Consider the following 22,895-nt stretch of genomic DNA (forward strand, 5'->3'; position numbering starts at 1 on the left):
ACTTTTGTTATAAGGAGAAAACGAACCAAGGATGAATCAGGAGAAAGAATTGAAGAGTAGTTACCAAGGTGAGATAAGAGGAATTTGAAAGACGAATGAACAACGAAATTGGAAGATTAAGGTAAGATACACTGAATACGGAAAGAAATATCGAGAAAGTGGAAGCATTCTTCATTTGGCATAACCAATCTTTAACGGCACCAAAATTAATAACTAACAATCAACAAACCTAACAATTAGCAATCACAAACAGACTAGCACATAAAATCCTAACTCTACCCATCCTACCCATCTCTCAAGTTTATTATTTAAAGGTCAAGTGATTTTAGGTGGGGTGCACAAACGTGCGTCGGGAGCAAATAAGCTCGATACCAACCGTGACACCCTTAAAATTAGCGATAAATAAACACGTAAAATCTACGGAAAAATCGACAGGATATGTTTGTAATTGGTTCAACTAGACAAAAACCTGTAATTTTTAAAATTTTTCTAAACCATTCACAAACATCTCCAAGAGGAGGGTGCCAAAACCTGTAAATACCAACAACTAATTTACAAATCTATGCTAAAGGCAAGAAAATATAGAGATACAAACCAAAGTAAAAGAGGGAGACATATGTCCCTTCAAATTATATACATAACCAAGAGTTAAAAGGTTTCTACAAAAATAACCAAACTAGGTCCAAGGTTCTCTTGCTCACTAGCTCGTCCGTGAACCCCAACTAAGCAACAAGTACCTGTCAATCGCATTTTATACAAACACGAAAGCCACAATTCAGTGGGGAGTAACTTCGAGTCCTCCCAGCCACGAAACGTCATATTTAATGTTACATGTAGTGTAACATGTAAACAACATGACAAGTAATTCAATTATCAAGTATTCTAACATGTGAGCCCTAAACTGACCAAACTAAACTATCATGTGAAACATATAACAATTAGTAATCCAAACTTTATCAATTGTAACCGGCTTACATCTCACCTATTACAATTCATAAAATCACCATACAAGAAAGGGCAATATATCAAAGACAGGCATAAGTTCTTAGTACCGTCAATAGTCACTCTGTAACTCGAGTCTATACCACGAGGTAGGGAAGGTAATCGAACCGGTATCTTGGCTCAGCGGTTAATATTAATAAAACATGGCCAAGACACAACACAACCCTAGCCTAAAATCTTGAGACCTAGACATGCGGATACACACCACCGCACCCAAGACCCAAAATTTTTCTAAAACAAAGTGAGTACCCTAAGGAGTCCACCAAAGGGTTGGCTAGTACTTAAGCTGACCACTTACTATCAAAACAAGTAACGAGGTCATGCCCCAACTTGGATATAAATCCACTAGTCAGGAACACAAAGGCTATTAAGCAGTGAACATATACTCGTCAGAGACTATAAAGACCTATCTATGACAAACACAACAACCTGCAAGAAAGTATTTAATACCAATACCATTTCTAGCAATATCAACAATAATAAAGGCTTCGGGGAATCTAGGGCCGTTTCTACAATATAAGAAGCTATTAAATCCAACCAACTATACATGTGAACTTAAAAACTTGATAAATGACCCAAAACAAGAAAAAGGCCGATTATCCAATTCATATAAAATTTCATCCAACCGAATTTTTACCCGCAACCCCAGCCCTGCGACAGGTACGGGTTAAATTGCGGCTGACCAATCACTCAATTAACTGACATCGAATCAGTCAAAGGGACTAAGGCTCAGTTTTCGGCACAATCATCAAAACATTACAATTATCGCTATAAAATTCATTTTGAGCCTAATCATTACAATTTCATTTTATAATCTACCCTAACATGTGCAACTACCAATATAAACATAATTTTTACCATTAACATAATTTTTACTACTAATATGATTCATTTCCTAAGTGTACTCATATGTATCTTATACTAACTATAACATTAATGAACCTAAAACGATGAACAAAGCATGAAAAACCGCGAAACAAGCAACGGACTGACCCGGGCCGGCCATGGGCCGGCCGTGGGCCTGCCGGGCCTGCTGCCGCCACCCCTACACCTCCATTTTTCCGTTTTTGTTCAGTTTAACACCGTCTGAAACATAATTAATCGTTCCTAATACTAACATGTTATCTTAAACTAACAAAAGACATGCATGCAACCCATTTTAAACATGTGAAAATTTACTACTCAACCAAAAATCACAAAAACATACAAAAACCAAAGAATGTGACGATTATTCGTCGAGTAACTCGAAATATGTTACCTTAAGCTAGAAAATGAGCAATTAGCACCTTGAAAACCAAACCCTAACAAGCAACTAGCCACTATCTTCGACAATATACGAGTCCCCAAACTCGTCCTCCAATTCTTCACCTAAATAAACAATAAAAACACAAAAATAAGCATAAAAACCGAAATTGTGCCAAAATTCGTCTTAAAACAACTTCAAGAAAACTGAAATTAAAATATACCAGGTTATAGATCTCGACGAGAGGATTCCGGAAATATAAATTATGCGAAAATCCGACAAGAAATGAGGAAGTTATGGCGATTTTAGCTTGAATTTGGGTAAAAATGGTGTTTTTTTATGTTTTAGAAGGTAGAGGAAGATGAAGATAGACCAAAAATCAGAAAAAAGGAAAGGAAGGGGAAGGGTGCCGCGGGTAAGGGAGAAAGGAAAGGAAAGGTGCGGGTTTTTAGTCGGGATTTTACGAGTCGGTTTTGGCTCGTTTCGATAAAAATTAGAACCGCTTGTCAAATGCAAATTCCGACAAGACCAAAGTTCTTAAACACGAGATTACAAGAAAATTGAATACTCATACGACCCATTTCCAAAATCGTTTACCCAATTTTCAAAAGAGTTGTAAATTTTTCTCGATATGCCCATTTTTCGAAATAAAAAGTTTCTACACGGTTTAAACTATTTTTAAACATTTCGAAACTATCAAAATAAATACTTTACTTCAAAATATAGTAAAATTATATTTCTTTGAATTATTTTTACTTCAAATACATTAATATTAAATTCAACTTGATTAATAAATTACCTTCGCAAAATAATAACGGTCCAAAATTACGGGGCGTTACACAATGACTCTATCTCTAAACTTCATTGTTGCTAGTCGTCATATTCTAATCATCCTATGTATCAAACATAATGATGAAAACCACCACCGGTTTCCAATATTGACGAAGTAGTACTAGCAAAATTTTGTGTCAATCAAATAAACATTTAAAGAAGAAGGTCTCATTAGATGTCCCACAACTAACTTGTTGATTCTTCAATAATTTGGGGTAGTCTCCTTTCTCGTGTCCAACATTTAAGTTGGAAACTTATCGGTCGGGATTGATAGGTTTAGTATCGTCATTCTCAACAACTTTACCTTTAACATTACCTTTGTATCAATTCCATTATAATCTTTACTTCTTGAACCTCGTCCTCATCTTAACGGTTTAAGAGAATGCTCCCACTTATTTCAATGAGTCTTTGCTTTGAGAAGCAAAATTGAATTCATGAAGATTACTCTTCATTTGTTCGTTTTAGTCTTAAAACTTTCATTGAAGTGGTTGCGTTATTTTGGTCAATTACGAATTTTTACAAATCTAATTACCAAAATAATTTATCGCTTCAAGGTACTTAATTCAATTAAGTATATGAATAACAATCCATTGTAAGTAGATGTGTTAGTCAAGAATCAAAAACCTGTTTGATAATGAATAACTTTAATCTATACTCTTTACAAGAGATCCTTAGCAATGGTTCTTTCGAGGTCTTTAGAAGAAAATTCAAATTTTGTCTTTAGTTACGATGTTTTAATGGAGTTTTGAATCAAAAATCGAAATGATATCGTATATGAATTGTGGTAAAGAAATAGAACAATATAATAACGAAATAATGAAAAACTTAACATTTATCGTTTTATTAATACTTGGAAAAACAAGTATAGCATTTACATAGTGACCTCTACCCAACTATGATAAATGATTCCAAGATCCAAATTCATATTAACTTGGGCACGGTGTGGCCGATACATCCCTTATCAATATAACTCGGTGGATTAACTCTTTAATCGATTCTACTCTTAAAACTCTTGGTCGATAAAATTACATTAACATTTATCTTTAGCCCAAAACACATCCGACAAGGGCACGGTGTGGCCGATACATCCCTTATCAAAAACTTTTGTTGAGTTCAACCCAAATTTCGAATAAATGTGTCCATGATCCAAATCCACATCAACTTGGGCACGGTGTGGCCGATACATCCCTTATCAACATGAATTCGGTGGATAGACATTTATCACCCACTTCCCCTACGTAACAAGGTTTGTACCCCGGTGTGGCCGAGTGCACTCCCTCACGAAATAGGTTTTCATGGTTTCTACTCTTTGGTAAGGCTATGTCTCAATTGTTTATTTTAGCGAGAGGTCATGTCAATTTATTATCTATCACGTTTTAAGTGAACTAAAGCGGTGAACTACGATAATTATAATTGACACGGTCGATATACTCGATTAAAAGATGATGCATGTTTTAGTTATGGCGATTTAGCGATGCATGCAACATATAAATAAAATGCAAAGCATAAATTAAATAAAATCCTAGTATGGCCTTCCTAAAATAGAAAATCTAATTAACTATTACATATTCGGAAACCAACTCCATTGGTCCCTTGAACTTCGGTTGTGGCACGTATCTCGAGGTAACACCGTCTTTATGTATCGCCTTCTTGAAGAAATCCGTCTTTGGGAACTCCAAAATGAATAAAATTATATAATAAATTACATAATTTCCTATTATACATTTGTAACTATAATAAAATAAATCTATTAAATTACAAGACGGTGATACGAGATCACAATAAAATTACAACCGAATCGATATTCCCATACATTTCGGGCAATACCAATTAAAAACTAAGGCCATACTAAGTAAAAATTACATAATTCAAAAATTACATAAAATAAAATTATGAAAATCATAAATAAAAAGCAGCATTAAAATATGTATGAACATGCCCAATTTTATGCTAAATCGCCTTTAATTAGCCAATATCGTATATTACTCGGTTTTTACGGATTTGCGTGATTCAACATTTTATAATCACAAAAATTACATAAATTCATATTTATCCACAAGTTAATTACCCTAACTTCTTAGGACTCAAAATTAGTCTCCACTAACTATTTGACCATAATTAACTCATATTACTTAATATTGTTCATAAAAGGACTCAAAATTACAATAAAATGCTATAAACTTCAAATAAATCACTAAAATTTCAAATAAATTCAAAATTTGAAATTTAAACTCATGAACATTCTGGAAAAATACCATGACACTCATAATGTTCAAAAACTTAGGTTAAAAATTTCGAAAGTTATCGGGAAAAACAATGTTGCGGTTTATCGGATTTATCAATAAAAATCATAAAAACATGAGAAAAATTATATTCATCAACTTTTCAATTTTAGATCTGAAAAAGATAATAAAATGCAACATGTGATGTTTTTCCTTAGTCATGAAGTATGTTTTAGCAATTTTTCACTAATTAAGTCACTATTTATGCTATTTTTCATCAAAAATCCATAAATCATGCATGAAGACTTCATTATAGCTTATTATTTTACACACATCTTGTAAAATTGCATGTGACAACATACTAAATTTCTATGACCAGATTCGAAATATTTCTCATATTAACCTATTTTTCATCTAAATCCGATTTTTATCATGAAAAATCCATTTTTCGAGCATAAGAACTCATAAAATTATGAAAATTTCCAGATCATCTAAAAATAATATATGTGAAAACATATCCAAAAACCACCGGAAAATTCGAAGTTTAGTTCATTTTCGTCCAAAAATGACATTTTTATCATAAAAATCACATTTTAATGCCAATATTATATAAAATGAACAATAAAATCCATAAATTAACCAAAATATCCTAAATAAATTTTAGGATCAGAAAATTTAACATGCAAAAATTAATTTTGTGATATATCATAATAACACAAATTATACAAGTTTTATATGTTAATCTTTATAACTCGGAAAAACTTTTAACCGATTTGCATGCAAACAACCATGGCTCTTGATACCGATTGTTGGAAAAGTAGATCTATATACTCAACATATTCATATATGTTTTGAATTTAATTTGTCATAAAATTAATAAATGAATCTTATGCATGCAAACTTTAATAAAAGGAGATAAGAAAATCAATTTCTCACCAAATGAAATTTGGTTTTATGGGCACTAATAAATTCACCTATTTATTAGTTCTTGAGCTTTCCCTTAAATGGATGAACAAAAGGTCCAAATTAGAACCTCTCCCAAATGTGAATACCCAAGGAATACATCTTAAAGACTAAAATAATATGATCTAGTATTAATATTAGTCTACTTAAAATTGACACAAAACATTGATTTTACTCTTGGAATTTCTTTTTTTTTGGTGAAATGTGAAAATTATATTAATAATTAGAACTTGACATTACAAAATCACCAAGTGCAAGAGCATTGATACCAACAGAAAATGAATCTAGCTAGAATTACATCCAGGGCATCCAATGCAACCGTTGAAATTTAGACGACCATTTCCACGTTTGTGCTCTACTTTTTACCACTGCAACAGCATTGTGAAACGCATACTTGGGATGAACCATTTTGTTGTCCACTCTGCAAATGTTGCGGGCATTCCATATTTGATAAATCATAGCCATGATAGCCGTGATAACTATCTGTTTTTTCATCAAGGAACGGCACCTCCACCTTATGCACCAGTTCAGAATATCAGTATTAGGAAGATTAATATCCAACCAATCTGCCAGCAACCTCCAACAGCAAGCACTAAATCTGCACCTATATAGCAAGTGAGTATGATCCTCCAAATGATCTAAGCACATATCACAATATCCATCTGATATGATGTTAAATCTGAGCAACCTATCCTTTGTTAAAAGACGGCATTGAATAGCCAACCAACCAATGATAGAGTGTTTGGGGAGATTGAGCCTGTTCCAGATAACAGGATGCCATGGAACAGGTACCAGATTACCCTGCAACCAAGTATACCCATCAGAAACAGTATAAATCCCAGCATTAATACTCCATTTTCCATGACAATACCCAGGTTTAAAAAGATCTTTGACTTGGCAGATTTTCCTCCAAGTCCAACTGGAACTAACCGTAGGAGAATAATCCATCCAATTTTGACCTTTGATGTACATGTGATTAACCCACCGTATCCATAAATGATCAGTTTTCTCAGCTAACCACCATACATACTTACCCAGCATTGCCATATTCCAGTTTTTCCCATTAACAATGCCAAGTCCTCCATACTTTTTAGCAGTACATACTCTATCCCAAGCTACTGGTGGAGTCTTGTGGAACTCATCAGACCCACACCAAAGGTAATTCCTGCAAATATGGTTAATCCTTTCCATCACAGTAGCAGGTATGATAAAAATACGCGTCCAAAAGTTATGAAGTTGAGACAAAACAGCCTGAACTAGCACCAGTCTGCCAGCATAACTTAACTTCCTGGCACCCCAACCACGAATTCTCAACACAATCTTCTCAACTAGCCTAGAGCAATCACCCACTGCCATTCTTTTATACGAGATTGGTATACCAAGGTATCTGAAAGGAAACTGGCCCTCTTTGAACCCAGAGATCCTTAAAACATACTGAACATCATCACTACTCATACCATTGAAGTATATATCAGACTTCTCACGATTAATCTCCAAACCTGAAGCTTTAGAAAATGTGGCAAAAGCTCTAAGGATAGTGATAATGGAAGTCTTGTCCCCCCTACAGAACATTAGTAGATCATCTGCAAAGCACAAATGATTCAATCTAAGTGCTCTACAGAGAGGATGGTAACTAAACTCCATAGAATTAGTAACATAAGCAAGGATCCTGCTAAGGTACTCCATGCAAATAGTAAACAAAAGAGGGGACATGGGATCACCCTGCCTAATCCCTCTTCTTCCTTGGAAATACCCAAAGTTTGAGCCATTAAGAGACAAGGTATACCAAGGAGTGGTAACACACTCCATAATCCATTGAATCATTTGGTCTGGGAAATTAAGAGCCTGCAACATCTGCTTGATAAAGTCCCACTCAATAGAATCATACGCTTTTTTAAGATCCACCTTCATCATACAACGAGGAGAACAGGCTTTCCTTTTGTACAATCTAACAAGGTCATGGCAAATGAGAATATTATCAACTATGTCCCTCCCTTTAATGAATGCACTCTGAGTCTCACTAATAATATCAGGTAGAACAGAAGCAAGTCTAGTGCAAATCACTTTAGAGATAATTTTATAGACCACATTGCAACAAGCAATGGGTCTGAAATCCGCCACTGTAGCAGGTCTGGCCTTCTTAGGAATAAGAGTCAATGTAGTGGAATTGATCTGCTTGAGCATTTTACCAGATGAGAAGAATTCCAGTACTGCCTCAATAACATCATTCCCAGTGACATCAAATGAATCTCTGAAAAACTGAGAAGAAAATCCATCAGGCCCAGGTGCTTTAGTAGCAGGAATGGATTGAAGAGCATCTTTAATTTCCTTAGCAGTCACAGGTGAGGTAAGAAGACCACTGTGTGCATTGGTGACCAACTTCCCCTGCTGAACAAGACCCTTATGAACCTTAGAAACCCTCCTGTTAGAGCCCAATAGAGACGTATAGTAACATATAAAAGCCCCCTCAATCGCAGAGGGACTAGTATGATTGTTCCCCTCCAAATCATGAATCCCCAAAATCCTATTTTGCATCCTCCTAGCCTTGATAACACTATGGAAATAATGGGTGTTATCATCCCCTTCACTGAGCCATTGAGCTTTAGCTTTCTGGGATAGGAAACTCCTCAAAGCATCTTCCCTATTTCTGTAAAGATCAGTAGCCTCCTTCACTTGCTGTTGGAACCCAAGATTAGATGGGTCAAGCTGCAGCTGACCTTGCATCCTGTGAAGGTGAAGCAAAGCCACCTTAGAAGAAGTCTCAATACCAGCATATGCTTCAGAATTAAGAGCCTTCAAAGGTTTCTTAAGCAATTTCAACCTTTTGGCCAACTGAAACATCTTATACCCATACAAAGGAATACTCCAGATATCTTGAATGATTTTCAGAAAACCAGAATCCTTGCCCCACATATTAAAGTATTTGAAAGTGGTCTTGTTCCTTACAACATCAGGGTTCATTGTCATGGTACATGGACAATGGTCAAATAAACCTTCCGGGTGAAACATAGTAATGGTGTTAGGAAAATGAAGGAGCCACTCATCAGTCACTAGTGCTCTATCAATTCTACTAAATTTCAGATCCCCTACCTCCTGTTTATTGGTCCAGGTGAAGAAGGCACCCTGAGCAGGGATGTCATTCAGGCCACACACATCCACACACTCCTGAAACTCCCTCACTTCAGCAGGAGAAACCTCAGATCCTATTCTTTCATTCATAGCCAATACATTATTAAAATCACCCATTACTACCCAAGGCCCATTAATACAACTCTTCATATTTTTTATAGATTGCCATAAAATAGAACGATCAGCAAGTCTATTAAAACCATACACCATGGACATCCACCACACAGCACCAGTAGGCAGATAGGTAACTTTAGTATGAATCACCTGAGCCTCACTCTCTAGAACAGTAACATTATAATTACCAGAATCCCAAATAATCCAAATTCGACCACCCTCATGACTATCATTATTATGCACCATAGTCCAATGAGAACCAATGCTCATATGCACTTTATTAATAGCAGAACTCCTAACTCTAGTTTCTAAAAAACCAAAGACACCAATATTATTCGAGTGCAAAAACCATCTAATATCCTTATGTTTATTTACACTATTCAAACCCCGCACATTCCAAAACCCTATGCTACCCATTCTCAAGTAATGTGCTAGGACCTGCCATGTCCTCCTCTACCACTTTCCTATACTGAACTGAATGTTCCAAAACTTCCATAAAAGTCCTTCTCCCAGTGCCAGTGCTCATCCCACCCTGCCGTGAGAATTTAGTAAGCACCCTTATAGGTGAGAACGGGGTGAAAGCAGCTGGTTGAGGAGTAACTAAACCTCTGGGGAGCACAGACTGAGAACGAGGCTGCACAACTAGTTGCCTGACAGGTGGGTTCGGTGCAGGGGGGGCAGGGGCAGCAACAGGTTGCTGTGCCCTTGCCTTAGGTACCCACACTTTCTTCACCTTCACAGGCTGTTGTTTTTTCCTGCAATCTCGAGCCAAATGCCCAACTCCTTTACAATCAGCACAAATTGTTGGTCTCCATTCATAGTGAACAATTTGCCTGTGAGTGACATCAAGTTCATCAGTGAACTCAATCACATCAGGTAAATCTCCACCCATCTTAACCTCAACCATTACTCTCGCATGCCCAATGAAAGTTTTCAACTGAGTATTGCTGTCACTACGAACTGGCTTCCCTACCAATCCTGCAATCTTTAGCAACGCATTACCCCAAAACTTCAAAGGAAGCCCATAGAATCTAATCCAAATAGGCACCATATCAACTGCCTCTCGAACCAGTTTAGCAGAAGGAGTCCACTCCTTAACTACTACTGGTTTATTATCAAAAAAAACAGGCCCTGATTGTAAGACTCGTAACTTCATTTCCTCAGTTTTGAAACGAACCAGGAATATACCGTTAGAATGAAAAGAAATTCGATCATAATCAGTATATCCCCAAACCCGCTTCACAAATCCATCAATGATTTTGAACGGTGGGTTAGCACCCAACACGTAACAGTACACCGCAGTAGACCAGAATTCTAATTCCGCATCAGTATCAGCACTAGTCAATCGCAAAGGACTTACCCTATCAGATGTTGCAGAACCAGAACGCGAAACTTCTGTCCATACGCTCCCATCATCAGAATCTTCCTCCGCAATTGATTCCATGCCATTACTCAGCGAGAACGGTCTGATTTCACCATCTGCATCCAAAACGTGATCATCAAGTTGAATATCAACCTGAGGATCCTCAATTTCAGTAGCAAGATGTTGAAACCTAGAACCAGATTGATTATTATTTGAATTACTACTATTACTCTTGGAATTTCGGTTCAAGAGATAGTAATTTTGTGACTTTATTTCTCTAGAATTATCATAAATTGTAGAGAGTTTTTGATAGATTTTATTACACTAGAAAAATAAGATGAAAAGAATGAATTAATGAATTGAAAAGAAAAACTCTTTTCTTTTCTTCTATGGTTGGCCGAAAATTGGCCTTGGGTAGTATGCCCAATGCCTTTTATTTTTGCTCTTCTCAAAAGCTTAGGTTTGCATGGCTACTTGTTAGCTTTCATCATTGTGTTTTCCACTTAAACAATTAACACAATTTCTCCACTAACTCCCTCCATAATTTTGGCACTTTCATTATAAAATGGATGGTCCATTTTATTTTGTCATTTGTCAATTTGTCACATGTAACATGTTACATGACATGTCACAATGTAATGTATTTTTAACTTATTAAAAATCAACATACTCATAAAATATGTCATTTACAAAATCGACTAGTAATTCGTAATTACTCGTACCAAAAATGTTTCCAAATTATAAATTACAACATTCTGTATTTATAATAATTTATTCATTCCGTTTCAATTGTTTCTGTAAACAATGATTTCATCTAAGTAATAAAACAATTCGATTACTTAGACCGTGTCTCATTTAATCATATTTACAATAAGATACGTAAATTATACTCACAAAATCATCCGTCAATTTTAAGCAATTTAATTAACTCGTATCGGTATACGATTAATTAAATAATCAATTAAGAGTATTTCCCTGTAGGTATGACCTAAGGGGATCAACTGATCACCACCGTCGCACGACAGTAATGTCAAACTCTAGTCAGCCAATCATTACCGATATGTGTGGACCAGTTGACTGTAAAATATTACATCCCACATGTATTCTTAAAATGAGATTTAATAATGATATTTAAATCATGTGATCGCACTATTGTTGAGGACACATTTCCCAACACTCCGGACCCGTCTGAAAGCAGGAAATCCTGTTTTTGGGACGGCAGTGCCTATTGCCAATATCATCAAGGGAATGGTCATGACACTGGCTTCATCCCTATGCCAACCAAGTGATGAGAACAACTCTAATGAACATCTCATTCTACAAGGAGATGAAAGCCTCATGGACTATTATCCTCATATCATTCCCAACAACGAGAGTGAAGTGCTCAAGTGGGTCAATGCTCAAGATCAAACATTCAAGCCGCTGGATGCTACAAAGGAGATCTTTGAGGAGGAAAGTAATGATTAGGAGTCCGTATCTACGATTAAGTCTGAGTCCGAGTCCGAGTCTTAGGCTTTCTCATATCTATCCTAGTGTCTGTCTTTTTATTCCTAAGTGATAACTGGGGGCTGTCCCCATGAGTCACATGTATCCATCGAGTCTGTGCTAACCTCTTATTTATCTAAATAAAAGCACAATTTCCAACTATCATATATTCTCCCCTTTACCATTTTCCGTTGACAACGAGAATTGATTTGAGAATTGATTTAAAACAAACAACATGTTCCAATTTAATGTGAGTACACTCGAGTGACGTTCCGTACCGAGTAAGCAGAGGACTCGAAACTCTGTGTCTATTTCTTTACCTATTCCATGTCTGGCAATAGAAATCTTTCATTAGCACCCGATTTAGAACGAGCTTCTATCAAAGGGATTCTACGACGAACCTAGATAACAAACCAAAACATCTCCTTGTTCATGATCAATGACGGAAGGCAAGCCCGTTCCCCACAAAAACATCCCATCACCAAATATCAGCCTCTCACCAAAAGGTACATCCCCGTCTGCACCCCTACCTTCCTCGAACGAAGGACGGCAAAAAACCAATATATCCAAAGCAAAGCCAAAGCGAAAGGCCAAAGTCAAAGGCCCAAGCCAATATCCATTCACCCAAAGCCAAAGCAAAAAACCAAAGCCAAAAGCAATTCATCCCAAAGCCAAAGCCAAAACAAAGGCAAAAACCAAAGCCAAGGCAAGAGCCAAAACAAAAACGAGATAGTCAAAATTCAAATTCACTATTTTCACAAATTTCAAACGACAGAAATTAAAACCGTCATTTTCAAATTAAAAAAAAAAACAAGATAGTGAAATTCAAGTTCGCTATCTTCACCAGCTTCAAACGACGGAAATTAAAACCGTCATTTTCAAGTTAAAAAACAAAATAGTGAAATTCAAATTCGCTATTTTCACAAATTTCAAACGACGGAAATAAAACCGTCAATTTCAAATAAAAAACAAGATAGTGAACTTCAAATTCACTATTTTCACAATTCCAAACAACGGAATTGAAAACCATCCCATTCAAAAAACGAAATAGTGAAATTCAAATTCGCTATTTTCCCACAATTTCAACTGACGAAATTCAAAACTGTCACTTTTCAAAAAAAATGAAATAGCGAAATTCAAATTCGTTATTTTCCCACAATTTCACTTTTCAAACTTCGGACCAACAAGTCTGACACCAAAACACCAAGTCCAGGACCTACAGGTCCAAAGCCCAGGACCCATGAGTCCAAAATACGAAGTCCACGACCAACAAGTCCAAAGTCCAGGACCCATGAGTCCAAAACACCCAATCCAGGACCAACAAGTCCAAAGCCAATGACCCATGTGTCCAACATATAAAGTCCAGGACCAACAAGTTCAAAGCCAAGGACCCATGAGTCCAAAATACCAAGTCCAGGACCAACAAGTCCAAAGTCCAGGACCCATGAGTCCAACACCCAAATACAAAGTCCAGGACCAACAAGTCCAAAGCCCAGGACCCATGAGTCCAAAACACTCAGTCCAGGACCAACAAGTCCAAAGCCCAGGACCCATGAGTCCAAAACACCAAGTCCAGGATCTACAGGTCCAAAGCCCAGGACCCATGAGTCCAAAATACCAAGTCTAGGACAAACAAGTCTAAAGCCCAGCATGCCTAAGTCCTTCTGCAGACTACTACAAGGAAACCTATCTAGGATCCTGGGGATTCCCTCAAGATCATAATCAAAACTGCTTCACCCCTGAGTCCTTCCAGAGACTACTACAGGGAGACCTATCTAGGCTTCTGAGGATTCCCCTCAAGCTCGTAACACCACACCTTAACCTTTAAGGTCCAGACATGGAAATCTGATCCCATATTATTTACCAACCATTGCGTGCCCAGGCCACATCAAGCCTGAGTAAACACCACAAATACCAACTCCAGATTTTTATCTGTCAAACAACCCTTTTGTTACCAAGCTTCACATTCCAAAATGCCGGAGCCATTTCCACCTTGATCCAAATTCAGAGTCTTCAAAAAAACATTGCTCCCTGGAACAACACATGCCCATTACATTCTTGGAGTCCAGTTTTTAGTGTGCTCACATAACAAGAAACATTTTCACAAACTATACCTCTTCGATTCATGATCAAGAGGTAATTCTCTCCAATCAACCTTCGAGCCACCAAACGGAATTTTCCGTCGTGACCCTCAACTCCAGATTTTTATCTGTCAAACAAACCCATTATTACCAAGCTCCACATTCCATAATGTCGACGCCATTTTCACCCTGACCCAGATACGGAGTCCTCGAATGCTTTGCTACCGAGAACGGGACATACTCAATCTAACCCTTAGGGTCCACTTTTTAGTGTGCTCACATGATAACGAACATTTTCAAAAGTTACACCTCTTCGATTCATGATCGAGGGGAATTCTCTCAAATCAATTTTTTTGAGTCACCAAACGGCATTTACCGTCGTGACCCTCACACTTTAAGGTCCTAACAACTCGCTTAGGCACACACATTCAGAACTACGATCTGGTTTGATTTCACATCACGTGAATACGTAGGCAGTCCTTCAAGGACACAACCATACACCTCAAAATCACTTCAAGGTCCTAACATCTCGCTTAGGCACGCACACACTCAGAACTACGATCTGGTTTGATTTCGCAAACACGCGAATATGTAGGCATTCCTATTACAAGGGCGCAACCACACCCCCACACCCCCACACACATTCAATTTTCAAACCTTCAATTTGCAATCCATTGCACACACACTCAGAACTACGATCTGGTTTGATTTCGCACACATGCGAATACGTAGGCAGTCCTATTACAAGGGCACAACCACACCCCCACACACATTTAATTTTCAAACCTTCAATTTACAACCCATTGCACACACACTCAGAACTACGACCTGGTTTGATTTTGTACACACGCGAATACATAGGCAGTCTTATTACAAGGGCACAACCGCATACTCCTTTCACAACATTTCAAATTTTCAATCCTCAATAACCAGCTCAGAACTACGATCTGGTTTGATTTCGCAAACACGCGAATACGTAGGCAGTCCCCCAACAAGGACACAACCGCATAACCCTTTCAATCTCAACCATCAACATCAATCCTCAAAAGCATCCCACTCAACCACACGCTCAATGCTATACCTCTTTACTGGGGGCTTCTTCCTTAAGACGTCGTCGATCCGTTGTTTAGTCAAATTCCCACCTTCTCACTCTGGGGGCTTCTCTTTCAAGATGCCACCCGTCCTTTGTCCTCAAACATCTTGATACGTGCCTAATGTATAGTCTTTTTAGCCTATTTTAGCATTTTATACTGTTTTTATGGTATTTTGCCCCGAATTGGCTACTTTGGTTCGTTTTGTCCATTTTGTAGAAATGAACGCGAAAGTAGTGGAATCGTACCCTTTTTCGTCCTTTTTGCATGCATTTAGAGGAGACGGGATTTTTCAGAGTGAGATACGGTGTTTGGAAGCGTCATGGCACGGATTACGAGGCATTCAGGCGCGGACGTGAGCTGAAATGAAGTCAAAGTACTCGATCGAGCTGTTTTACCACTCGATCGAGTGGTTTCTATATCCCAGAATGATCGATCGAGCACTTTATACTCGATCCTTAACTTACAGAAAGACCATCTACTCGATCGAGTAACTTTCTGGCCGATCGAGTAGATTTGGTTGAGGTTTTGCTCGATCGAGTGGTTTTAATCCACTCGATCGAGTGGTTTCGCTGATCATGGGCTTTAAACAGCCCGTGTGTTATTTATTTTCGTTAAACTCATTTACTTTTCTATTTAAACCTACATTAGTTAGGTTATTAGCATCAGTTTTTACTTACTACACACATCACACGTTACTTTTACTGCTGCTACTTTATTCTTCTATTAATTCCGGATCTATTTCTACTGTAACTTCTTTCCCTTCTTTTCCCTCTTTATTTTATGTTAATGTTTATTATTCTTTTCCTTGTTCTTATTCTTTATTCAATTATGTCTAGCTAAATTCCTCTGCTAGGACTAGGTGATTCATTAGACTAATGTTAGTTGCTAATTAGGTTATTAGATCTGTCGTTGTAGTTGTAGTCTTTGTTGTTAATTGCTGCTTTAATTGTATCCTGCTAGTTGAGTCGACACAATTAGCCTTTTAATTTAGGTAAACCTTGACCTGGACCGAAAGGTTGGAAGGGGTGAGACCTGTAGTGATCAATAGGATGCTTTAGTGAGGGCGAAAGTTAAGCTAATAGCATTTTAGGGCGAATTGAGACTGAAAAGAGATATTCGTTGCCCCTTAGACCAACACATCAACTATCTGTGACCTTAGCTGTGACTGACTGACGTATATTGTTGACCCGAAATCCTAGTTCCCTTCTCTTTATTGTTAATTTCCTCTATTTTTATCTCTCTTTCCTTAGTCTCTTAATAGTTTTAGTAAAATAATTTAAACCCCATTTCGTGACATTCGATGATCGAGTTAACAGATAATTAGCAAAATAGCCTCCCTGTGGAGATCGACCCTACTTACCGCTGACTTCTGTTAGTAGTACTTAGGTATTTATTTTTGGTACATAACGACCGTATCAAATTTTGGCGCCGTTGCCGGGGAGGAAATTGTTTAAATTATTAGTTGTTTTATTTTTAGTCTTTCTTTTAGTTTAAGGGGCATCCGTTCCTTAAACTATTCTTATATTCTATTTGTAGTTTCTTCTTATGCGCATGTCACAGGGTGGTGAACTACTACCGATCAATCCTGAGATTGAGAAGACTTTGCGTGAGTTGAGGCGATCATCTAGGATATTGCCGACAGAGGAAGAGCTGAGTACTCTGTCTAGTTACTACGAGAATGCTCTGTTTGAGGAGGATCCAACTTCATCTCCTATTTCTAATTCATCAGCTGAGACCGTCACTTCTCCGGACTTTCTAGAAATGGTCGAAGAAGCAACTATTGCCGAGTCACTCGAGCCGACAGTGCGAATCTCTATAAGGGATTTGCATTACCGGGGAGGCAAGAAAATTCGAGCCGAAGCCGTCCTATATCAATTTGGTTGAGAGAAACCAATTCGGGGAGCGCAAATGAAGATGCGGCCAAGCATATGGAGACTTTCATTGATTATTCTTTGTTCCATACCCCCACCAACTAGCGTGACCCCGGATCGGATAAAAGAAACCATGTTTATTTTCTCACTCCGCGATCTTTGCAAGGGAGTGGTATAGGGATCGGACCGGGCCGCTCATGGGATAACTGACTGGAATTCGCTGGCTTTAGCATTTTACAAGAAGTACTTCTCTGCCTCGAAGACTAATGCCATTAGAGCTCAGATCACGAGCTTTAAACAGGGCCCTGATGAGAACTTTCATGAGGCATGGGTCCGTTTCAAGAAGTTGGTGCGAACCATTCCGCACCATGGTTTCGAAAAGTGGAGTCTATGCAATCAGTTCTATAACGGGCTGTATGACGATCAGAGGGCTATCTTGGATGCTGCAGCTAGTGGCCGATTTCCTGAGAATATGGGAGAGACTAAGGGGTGGAAGATCATTGATGACTTAGCCACCCATAAAGCTGAGTATGGGAATTCCAGAGGGAATCAAAGGAGGAGTGATGAATCTCTTCTCGTAGCCGCATTAGAGGCTCTCACGGCGAGATTCGATAAGTATGAGTTGGGAGGAGCCTCGAAAGGAGGAATCTACCATGTGAATCTTTGTTTTGAGACGGTCCTTTCGTCTGTAAGAGATGTGGAGGAGAGGGACATATTTCAGACAATTGTCCACATTCTTATGAGTCTTGTGCTGCCTTTCAACATTACAGGCAGACAAACACCTATTATGAGCCGAACATCCACCCCAATTTGAGGTGGAGTAGTCAAAATGTGCTCAATCCTACTCCTCCTCCGCACCAGCAGCAGCCGTATGTCCCTCCACACAAGAATCAACAAGGCTTTCAGAAGCCTCCTTCTTTCACTCCTTCTAATCAAGGTGCATCATCTTCCGGTGGGGTGAGTGAAATAAGTGAGATAAAGTCTATGTTGCAATCCATTACAAAGCAGTTTCAGCTGAGTGATCAACAGAAAGATGCGTCCATTAAGGCACTTGAAACTCAAGTTGCCCAACTAACCGCGAATCAATCCTCGAGGAAGCAGGGTCATTTACCGACTCAAAATGAGAAGAATCCACATGAGACAGTAAATCTGATAAATTTGAGAAGCGGTCTTTATTATGAGGGACCGAAAGTGTTGAAATCAAACCCGAGGAAGACTAAAATTGATGGTGAACAGTGTTCTGTCGAAGAAAATAAGCTCATGTCAAAGCAAGTGCTCGATCGACTGATTACAGGTGGTCGATCGAGCAGAACTGGAGACGAAAGTGCTCGATCGAGTGGTTTTTCCACTCGATCGAGTGAACAGGAAGAGCAGACTGGTCGATCGAGTAGTTTTTCTACTCGATCGAGTGAAGCAGAAAATGGAGTTGCTCGATCGAGTGAAATTTCACTCGATCGACTGATATTGATGAGGAAACTGCTCGATCGAATGAGGAATTCGGTCGATCGAGTAGTTTTGATGACGGGATGCTTGTTCGAGAGCCTGCTAGTGCTCGATTAAGCGAGGAATCACCGGAAAGACCTCGTTCGAGAGGTAAGAAACGTCCAAAGGATACAGAACTTGCACCGGAAGATACATTGGAAGCGAGAAACAAGGGACTCGAGATACCCATCACGGTTCCCTTCCCGAGGCGGCTGCAGAATACTAATGCTAATCAACAATTCGACAAATTTGTCGAACTTCTGAAAAGCTTGGAAGTCACTGTGCCGTTCACTGAATTGCTAACAAAGGTACCCTCTTATCTTAAGTTTATGAAAGAAATTTTATCGCGTAAGAGGACTATTAGTGATAGTGAGACCGTAGCTTTGACTGAGGTGGGGTCAGCCCTATTTTAAAATAAGTTACCTCCTAAGCAGTCAGATCCGGGTAGTTTTTCGATCCCTTGTCATATCGTTATTCATTTGATTGATAACGCGTTATGCGATCTAGGCGCTAGCGTGAGTGTCTTACCGTTATCTCTAGCTAGCTAAGAGATTTGGTTTGACAAAGTTGAGTTGCACCAACATGACTGTCCAGATGGCCGACCGTAGTTTATCACGGCCATTAGGTGTAGTAGAAGACGTACCTGTTCAGATCGGGAAGTTCTTTATTCCCGTTGATTTTGTTGTCTTAGACATCCCCGAAGATGCACACACCCCTATCATTTTAGGGAGATCATTTTTTTCTACTGCCCGTGCAGTTATAGACGTCGGGGGTAAGACTTTGACTTTTCAGGTAGGGGACGAGGAGCTGATTTTTCATCAGTCTAAGTTCCGGAGAGCTCCCATGCAAGCTCAGCCTTGCAATGCTCTCTCTTCTATTGATCCTATTATTGACACTCCAGATGAAAATTTGGAGAATTGTGCTGCTATTGTTACCCCTCCGCCTCGAGTTGAGAGCAAAAAGGAGGAAAGTTCGTCTGTTTTCCTTGCCGCAGGTATAAATGAAAGCAATGAAAGAGCTGTCAAAGGAAATGGTGCAATTAAAGTCGATCAGATTGGAGATGATGACGCTACAGCTGGTGATAAAGGAGCAAGGACGAGGAAGGTTCGTGCTTTTGTGGATGCGAACTACTCCCCTCCTACCGTTTCAAATGATAATTCATGCTCATGGAAGTTGAAGAGGACAGTCAATGTTGCTGAGGTGACGTCCTCCAGTCAGGAGCCCACCGAGGGGCTACTGAATTGCATTGGGAATTGAGCGGGGAAATGCCCCGTGTAACACTTTGTAATAGATAATTTTTGAATTTTTCGTTGAATTTGTTTTATTGCTTTTAATTAGGACAATTAGTTTTAGACAGTTTTTAGCATAGATTTAAGACTATAGACTGTTCTTATGCGTATTTGGTATTTTGGAAATTTTTGCATGTGTTTTTATGCAGGTTTGGGGAAGTTTTACGCATTCCAAGGAGGAAATGACGAAATTAAAGAGCTTACGCGAGAAAAGAGCTCGATCGAGTACTTTTTGTACTCGATCAAGTGAAAATATGGTCGATCGAGCATTTCTTCCAGTCGATCGAGCAAAGCAATAAGTGGGACTTCTCGATCGAGTGAATTTCTACTCGACCGAGCAACTGGAGCATCAAAAGTGCTCGATCGAGTGGTTTAAAACCACTCGATCGAGTGAAAGTGAATAGAACGCAGGGAGTTTTACTTTAAACTCTTATATTTTGTTTCTAATTCATTTCATCCCCTTTATTTCGTCTAACCTACCCTATTTGCGACCAAAATCAACCCCAAATCCCCATTTTTTCGTGCCCAATCTCCAAATCCGCCTCCTACAATCTCTTGCTTGCATTTTAATCTTTCAAAGCCCCTTATTTTCCCCCTTGATTGTGCTCGTTTACACGGTTTTAAAGGAGGGTTAGGGTTTGCGGTTTTGTGATCGAAAACTCGCTTGTTTGCTCGATTATTTGAAGATTAATTGCATTTTGTAGGTTTCTCTCATCAAGTAAGTGTTTCCTCTAGCTTCATTGCATTTTGATTTCATTCTTTTTGCATTTTCATGAGGAAAATTAAATTAGGGTTCGAAAATCCTTGGCTAGTCGATTTTTTTCGACTTAATTTGTGTTTATTACCCTTAATTATCTTGCTTGATGATCATAATTCCCCTTCCTCGCTGTTTTTACATGCTTAATTCGAATTCTACATGGATTTTTGCGATTTGGACTCGGAGACGTTAAAGCTTCATTTGTCGTCGACGGGTTTTTATTTTTGTCATCCTGTCTAAGCTAGTTTCCTTGTTGCGTTAATGCTGCTGTTTGTAGAATGTTTAACATGCCTAACATGCTTCCATTCGAATGTGCGCGTTTTTTTTGCGGTTAGGGCTGTTTCAGTCGAAATTCTTGACTGACGGACGGGTTTACTTGCTTCCATGGCTTAACTCACCTCAGTATTGCTTATATGCTGTTGTTGTTGACTGTTATTCCCATCCCCTATCGCCATTTGCATTCTGTCATTCGAAATTTTAAGGAATTGTTGGGATTTATGTGCTGTAGGTCGAAAATTTTCGATTGGTAGGGGAGTTTTTCTGGTTTAACATGCTGATTTCCTACTGTTTTAGCCTCTGTTAGCCACTATTTTTCTTATCATGCCCCTACCCTTGTTACAGGATGGAGTCTAGTTCTCTCCCTTCTACCAGCTCCACCTCTAGTCCGTCTTTGAGTGAGACAGTGGCCCCTGCTGTTGCCACTGCCTCCGCGTTAGTTACCACTGCAGCCCCAGTGTTTCTAGTTTCAAGCTGCAGGGACGGTTTTTACTCCGGCTAGCTCATTTTGCTAGCTCGATTCAGTTGCCACTTCTTCTACGGTCACCACCCACATTAGCACTTCTTGCTAGTTCCTCTTGATGGTGGCCATATCGACCCTACTTTTACACCACCCTTTGCTTTTACACTGTGGCGGACTCGACTAGCCGATCGCAGACTACCTTGAGCGACCCTGGTTCCTCACACCGTCGCTTCACGAGCTTCTGCTTTGAGTTCCAGAGGCCGGCGTCGTAGACAATCTCGAGCTACGCCAGCTCCTGTTACCTCTACTTCCGCTCCCAACACATCTACAGCTGCTGCCTCTGCTTCTACTTCTGGCACTGTTACAGTTCGAGGGGACACCTCCCTCGACTCTCACCCAGATTATCCGCAGGTATTATTCGTCAACGCTTTACACCGTACGAAATTTTATAACCTGCTAAAGTGTGTACATGTACCTTCCCGATTTTTGGATAAATCGGCACTAGATAGACTCGGCATTTACGAGTCGGTTTGTGACTTACTACGGGTCACGGGGATGCCTGGGCTCATCACTATGAGAGGCCGTACCTTTTTAGAGCTGAGCCTCGAGTTTCTCAGCTCTTGTACCTTCTCCCCCGGGGCACACGAGGCTGACCCCGATAGTCTTTCAGTGTCTTTCCGGTTGTTTAACCGGGCTTTTCAGAGGACCTTAGGGGAGTTTGGTAGGTTACTTGACCTCACCTCCACGGGCGTGACTGCTGCCCCGAGAAGGTCTACCGTCAGCTTTGGCGGTGTCTGGCCCAGACCACTTTTAGGGAGCGAAAACTCCATCAGGTCATCCTACCCCCTGTCCATGTTTTCCTTAGACTGATGGGGAGCACTATCTTCGGCCGAAAGGAGCCGAACAACATGACCAACACTGAGCTCTCCATCCTGGGCGGTTACCTAAACATCGACTGTGAGGGTCCTTTTACCCTCAACATAGCTTACTTGACCGCCCAGTACCTTCAGAGCCAGGGGCTGAAGGAGACGGGAACTATTGCCTGCGGTGGCATAGCCACCATTCTTGCCCGTTCTCTTTTTCCCGTTTGGCCTCGTGACTTGCAGTACCTCGCTGGAGAGAGGCTACTGAGTCTGGACGCCATGCTCTCTCAGCATTGGCTTACCCCAGACTACCAGACTTGGAAGATAGACAACTCCTTGTCTGTTGACTTACCTCGTGAGACTCTCC

General features: G+C 39.3%; 1 protein-coding gene across 1 annotated transcript; it reads right to left on the bottom strand.

Annotated features, from left to right (window-relative positions):
• Nucleotides 1–6,555: 6,555 nt before the first annotated feature.
• Nucleotides 6,556–21,381, bottom strand: LOC141648936 (uncharacterized). The gene is made up of 3 exons (XM_074457642.1): nucleotides 21,325–21,381; nucleotides 9,943–11,191; nucleotides 6,556–9,812 (listed from the first exon to the last, which is right to left on the bottom strand). The coding sequence occupies exons 1-3, from the start codon at nucleotides 21,379–21,381 to the stop codon at nucleotides 6,556–6,558; spliced, it is 4,563 nt and encodes a 1,520-aa protein (XP_074313743.1).
• Nucleotides 21,382–22,895: the final 1,514 nt, after the last annotated feature.

This window comes from Silene latifolia, chromosome 3 (genome assembly GCF_048544455.1).
Source record: "Silene latifolia isolate original U9 population chromosome 3, ASM4854445v1, whole genome shotgun sequence".
Lineage (NCBI taxonomy): Eukaryota > Viridiplantae > Streptophyta > Magnoliopsida > Caryophyllales > Caryophyllaceae > Silene > Silene latifolia.